A 6,653-nucleotide genomic window follows, 5' to 3' on the forward strand; every position below is an offset into this window, starting at 1 on the left:
TCTAATTTCTCTGTTTTCATTTCTTTGTTTTCTGGTTTAAATCATATTTATTCCTTATATAGCATCTTTTATAAGCACATTTTGAATTTCCTATATGAGTATGAAATATGCTTTAAGTAAATAAACATTGAATTGTGTTAAATTTGGTGCATTGTGATCATTTTTACTGCTAGGTGGTTTATCTGGGGGGGGGGGGTTAACAGTTTACAGTAGCAGAACCACGGAGAAGTGTTAATTTCTAACACTGTACCACCTTAATAATCTTTATAGACTTTATTAAACACATTATTTATTATGTATAACACATTATGTAAATTGCAAAGAAATCTCTGCCCTTGATGTAAAATAATTAGTAAATATAACCTCTGCACTTTATACGCTGTGTCAATCAAAAGTGGTAAAACTAGTTTTACTGAAAGGCAAAACACACACACACACACACACACACACACACACACACACACACACACACACACACAATCAAACCTCTCCCAAGTACCTTCAGTCTCCACTTATCAGAGGAAATGATTGCAGGCAGTCTCAAAGCTTCCCTCTGTGTCTCCAGGCGCTCTGAAAACACAGCAACACAAGAAACATCCGGAGCCGATAAATACAATGACCACAACACATGAGTCTGGTGGATATGATCGCTATCCTCCGCACAGCATCCCAGAATGAGGAAAGGAGAGAAGGGATGAAGGAGTGATTACAGGAGAGGAGGAAAGAGGGTGTCATTTCAGTTTGGGTTTTTCTTTCTGCACTTCCTCTGGACTTCAAATGATAACAAGAGAAACTTCATATCTCTCTTCTCTCCTTTTCTACCCTCCGGGCTCCTTCTCTCTGCTCTCCTCTGCTCGCTTGCTCAACTATTGATTTATTTAGTTCCTCTGAAGCTCGAAGGAGTGGACACATATGTGGGCCTGTGAGCATTACCGCAGATCCCTCAGTGAGCTTATGGACACTCCTTATTCATAATAAAATCATAGTCGAATAGTGTACATTAGTCTAAAATTGTGTAAATGTTGTGAGTCTTTTTAATGCTTACGTACTTTTTTTCCTTCAACTTGTGGCAATTAAAAATATAAAAGATGAAGAAAAAACCCATGTAGAATAAAAGCACAATTCAAAATGATTATTAGATATTTTATAACAATATTATGTTTGATAACAAAAAAGTCTCCAACATCAACAGCAAAACTTTGAACTCAATAAATAATGTTGTTTGTTCATCTTTACTACAAAGAGCACTTTAATGTAAGATAGCCTATTATCTTTGGTTGATTAAAATATGATTAGTGACACCAGTGAATTCAATCCACATTAAATATATCAATTACATTTAGAATCATGACTTTAGAGTACACAGTTCGGGGCGATAATGTGCCAAATAAATGCATTTGAAAACAAGATTTTATCACATTAAACTGTAAAAAGTCATCTTTGACTGAGACCAGTACTTTTATTTATAAAGGATCGGCTTATAGGTTGTTGTTTATTTTAAAACAGTATTCATATGCACAAAATACACAGTTCTCATTCCGTATTTTCTTGTTTTAGGACAGCAGACACATAAAGACAGACTTTAAAAAGAATTGTTTTAGTTATACAGGGACTTTAAATTAGCTTTTTTTAAAATTGTAGTGGATCTTGTTGCTGATAAATATCATAGCTGATTATAAATAGCACAACCTACTCTGTCGAAAGGCTGAATTCTCAGTTACATTTGTCTATTTCATAATGAAGTGACCCAGTAACCCCAATAAACAGCTCCACCAACCCACCGCACGGCCCTATTTTTAACCCTCAGAAATGTGTAGCGTTACACCCTTTGCTCAACCCCAACCATCTCTCAACTTCTTTAATCTAATTTCAGTCAATAATCTCTCACTTAATGGATGGTTTGTGGAGTTTTGAAGTTCACCTCTATCTGTGTGACCCTGCACCTACCTGGCTGCCGTCCAGGCCATCCAGGTTTTGACCGGCAGAGGGCGCTCCGAGCCCGCTTAATCTGCCCCCCCTACCCCCCACATCACAGCGGAGGAGGTTCACCTCCATCCAACTGCGGTATACCCATCTGATTCCTTTAATTACTTCCTTCCTGTACTTAATTGGTGCCAATCTGTCCAACCTCAAAAACCGAGCTACATTACATGGTCAGGAGCACACACACACACACACACACACACACTCTTATTTCTTACTGTGGCGCATTACAGCCTACATTACCCACAAACTGCAATTAACTAGTGTGTCTTGCTCGTTGAATTCACCTGTTTCACCCAATTCAGAGCTGTCAGAGCCTGCAGAGAGGTCGAGGTAAGCTCCTGCACCTGTGAGCTTTTTGCACTGCATTGTCCAGAAACTGCTGCACAAATCGTGCAAACCTGTGCAACCTGTCTGTGTTATTATTTCTGCAGACAGACACTTGCAAGTGTGTTCAAAATGTGTGTGATTTGTACAAAAGCAGGTGAATTAATCTACTTTTAGGCGGTAAGTCTCACTGGTTATTACAACGAGACATGCACAAACACTCACAAGATTGCATGAAGCAGTTTGAGATGTGTGGTGATATTTTAGGCGGGGTGGTAGTAAAAAAAAAAAACCCATCCTAATTATCTCCTACTACTACTAACATTAGTATTTTTTGCATGTCTCCCGTCAATGGGAGCTCTCCTTTACTATGACCACTCCCACTTCTAAAACGAAGTAGACCCGCGTACAAAAATACAACAAAACAACCGAAATACACCACAAAAAAAACACATTTGGAGTTTAAATCACCCTCGACGACGCGTGGAGATTATTCCACGCGACAAAAGCGGGAAATAAACCTGCCCCGCGGGAGAGTTTTAAGGCCGGCGAGTGTTTCGCGGGAAAAAACTGCGCGGAAGGATCTAGCGGAGGTGGTGCTGCGGAGTTTTTATTGCAGCCAAGCGCAGCTCAGCTGTGATTCTCACACTGCTGCTGATGACAGACTGCACGTCGCAGCCTCTCTCTCTCTGGACTCCCCCTCCTTCCACCAAATGCATGCTTCACACAGCCTCACTGAGACCGACTGCGACACCTCCGTGGAAGGATTTAATGCGTCTTTCGCGTTGGACTAACTTTCCTGCTATCTTTTTTTTAAAAATATATATATATACATATATATTTGCGCCTTTTGGGTGGATTTCGCCTTCGTCTTCTTCCGCCGGCTGTTTAAAAATCTAAGGTAAGGGAGGGTAGCGGGGTATTTTTTTTTATTTTTGGAGCTTGCACGCCAGCTTCTCACACCAGTTTTAGTAAAAAATAATAGTTTTGAGAAGGTGTTGGCTATCGTTTAGTAAAGGTGGGGGTTGCTTACTTGCACTATTTCCTACTAGTTTTCCCAGTTGAGCACCTGCTGCTGCAGCATTGGTGTGTGCATGCTAGGCGTGGAAACAGGAGGGTTGATGTTTTGGTGACCATGTGATGTTGCTTACACTTAATGTTGCAGGAGCAGTGCCAAGCAGCTGCTCTCTGCTTTTGAACCTGCGGACTTTCTTTTCTTCTTTTTAAATCAATCGATTAAACATCTAATCAAAACCCATTTTGTTTTGTATTGTCAACCCCAGCTTCACAATAAGGATAAAGACCACAGAGACATCATGCCGCTGAATTCAAATTTGGCGAGTAAGAACTATGACTACGACTACGACTCCCTTCAACCGTATTTCTACTATGACAACGAGGAGGAGGATTTCTACCCTCAGCAGCTTCAGCCTCCAGCACCGAGCGAAGACATCTGGAAGAAATTTGAACTGCTGCCGACCCCTCCCCTCTCCCCGAGCCGCCGGCCGTCCCTGTCAAGCCTCTTCCCCTCCACGGCGGATCAGCTGGAGATGGTGACCGAGTTCCTGGGCGACGACGTGGTCAACCAGAGCATCATCTGCGACGCGGACTACTCCCAGACCTTCCTCAAGTCCATCATCATCCAGGACTGCATGTGGAGCGGCTTCTCCGCCGCGGCCAAGCTGGAGAAGGTGGTCTCCGAGCGGCTCGCCTCCCTGCACGCCGCAAGGAAGGAGTCGTCGTCCTCGGCTGGCGACTGCGCGGAGCCCGCCGGTGCAGCAGCGTGGAGGCTGAACAGCAGCTACTTGCAGGATTTAAACACATCCGCGTCGGAGTGCATTGATCCATCCGTGGTGTTCCCGTACCCGATAGCAGAGACGCCCAAGCAGAGCGCAGGGACGCCGCCTAGTAAGGACTTGGGCTTGGACACACCGCCCAACAGCGGCAGCAGCAGCAGCAGCTGTAGTGACTCAGGTAAGCTAATATGTCCTCATCATGCAGTCACCCCCCCCACCCACCTCCCTACCTCTTTGTGCAATTAGGAATTTCCCTCCTTTTTTGCTGAGTGTGCAAGGATTTGTCTGCAAGTTTCTGAATCAAAGCAGGTCAACTCTCGTTTTAATTCATGAGCTTTTGCAGGCAGGAGGGAGAGAGAGAGACATGTTCTCATGTTGTAGACTGCTGTGAGATTAGCTGGAGGGCTGTAATGTTAAGCAATGCACTGATGTGGAAGCAGAGGCTGTACCCGCCCTCCCTTTCCTACCGCGGCGTGCAGCGTGAATGCATTACAACCCCGGCTGCTGAATCAGTGTGATTTATTTTTTTTTCCTTTTTTCTTTTATGTGTTGCAGAAGATGAAGATGGAGATGATGACGAGGAGGAGGAGGAGGAAGAAGAGGAGGAGGACCAGGAAGAAGATGAGGAGGAGATAGATGTGGTCACGGTGGAGAAGAGGCAGGCGGTGAAACGGTGCGACCCCAGCCCGTCAGAGACCAGGCATCCCAGCCCGCTCGTGCTGAAGAGGTGCCACGTCTCCACCCACCAGCACAATTACGCCGCCCATCCATCCATGAGGCACGAGCAGCCGGCTGTCAAGAGGCTGAAGCTGGAGAGCAGCAGCAACGGTGGGGGAGGAGGAGGTGGAGGAGGAGGAGGAGGAGGAGGCAGCGGCGGCCACAGCAGGGTCCTCAAACAGATCAGCAGCAATCGCAAGTGTTCAAGCCCCCGGACGTCTGACACGGAGGACTATGACAAGAGAAGGACTCATAACGTACTGGAGCGCCAGAGGAGGAACGAGCTCAAGTTGAGCTTCTTCGCCCTGCGGGACGAGATCCCCGAGGTGGCCAACAACGAGAAGGCGGCCAAGGTGGTGATTCTGAAGAAGGCGACAGAGTGCATCTACAGCATGCAGTCAGACGAACAGAGACTCCTCTCGGTCAAAGAACAGCTGAGGAGGAGAAGTGAACTTTTAAAGCAGAGACTCTCGCAGCTTCAGGGATCTCGTGCTTAAAAGTTTGAATCATAATAAGACTTTTTTGGCCTTTTGTTTTTTATGCAAGTTCAAGACTTGGGGTGTACAGTTGTTGTTGTTGCATGCAAATGCAAAAAAATGGATTCAGTTGTTTTGGAATCTTGTTTGATTTCAATGTTAAAACTGCCTCAATTGAAGTTATGGGTGGATTAAATATTTAAAAGTTTATTTTTATTAATAAAATATTAAAAAAATGGGGCTACCCTGTTGAGAGCCCAAACTAAAATATAAATTTTTATGTTTTGTATATACTTAATATTTCCTAAGAAAATGTATTTTTCGATCACAATTGTCTGAATGTTCAGACCCAGTGTTTGCTTTTTTCATTATGTTCCTAGATTCTTTTTGAAATATAAAAACAACTTCTTGAATTTGTGTCCCTGTTCTTGCAACAAAAAAAAACCAACACTTCTCACACACTTCATCACAGTTCCTTTTTAGGAGTAAACGTGCTTTAATATGTGCTGCAGCAGAGGAGACGAGACACATGAATGATTGCATAACTTGTAAAAAAGAAAGTGACTGACGTGGATGAAGATGGTCATGTTTGGGTGTGGTGATGCTCTTCTCACTCTGACTACTGAAGGTAAAATATGAACTACTGGGTTGAAATGACTATTATTCTCACTTGATGCTGCCCTAGTGGTTGGTCATAAAGAACACAAGGTAAGCTCAGATCATGATCTCTGATTTATGTACAGAAGCACTTAAACTGGCACTATTGAACTTTTTTTTACCAGAGTGAGACCTGAAGATATATCCAGTATTACTGATGCAAATGTAAACAGATTCCATTGAAGTGGCACAATCATCCTTATATCTGTTTTCTGGACAAAAGAGTAAATTAATCTACCAGAATTTGGCTTGTTTTACCTTTTATTATGCAGCAGAAATAAACAGTTCATGCACACAGATTTGATTTCCTACATGATCTTCTTCACTGAACCCTGAAAGCTACTTCAAATCCCTTATATGGTCAAAAATACTTGAGCAATGACGCTGATTCTGATGAAATAATCACTTAATTTAATGTCACAGATTAGATTTAAAGCTACACGAAAACAAAACTGATTGTTTTACATCTATTTGTGCGGGTACTGTGCCATATGCAGACTATTAAAACAGTTTTTTCCCTACTATAAATGAGGATATTACACAATATAACGGTAAAGTTTGAACCTTCATGGGATGATTAAAGAAAATGTGTCAACAATAACAAATAAAAACACTCTAAATAACCTCCCAGCTGAGTCCCACATCTCTACACTGTATATTCTGTCATATATAGTTAAATACTTCTATTATTATTATT

General features: G+C 42.8%; 1 protein-coding gene across 1 annotated transcript; it reads left to right on the plus strand.

Moving 5' to 3' along the window:
* Nucleotides 1–2,938: 2,938 nt before the first annotated feature.
* myca (MYC proto-oncogene, bHLH transcription factor a) lies at nt 2,939–5,712 on the plus strand. The gene is made up of 3 exons (XM_051411176.1): nt 2,939–3,211; nt 3,594–4,284; nt 4,662–5,712. Exons 2-3 carry the CDS (start codon nt 3,627–3,629, stop codon nt 5,318–5,320), a joined length of 1,317 nt encoding a protein of 438 aa, XP_051267136.1. The 5' UTR covers nt 2,939–3,211; nt 3,594–3,626; the 3' UTR covers nt 5,321–5,712.
* Nucleotides 5,713–6,653: the final 941 nt, after the last annotated feature.

This window comes from Dicentrarchus labrax, unplaced genomic scaffold, assembly GCF_905237075.1.
Source record: "Dicentrarchus labrax unplaced genomic scaffold, dlabrax2021, whole genome shotgun sequence".
Taxonomy (NCBI): domain Eukaryota; kingdom Metazoa; phylum Chordata; class Actinopteri; family Moronidae; genus Dicentrarchus; species Dicentrarchus labrax.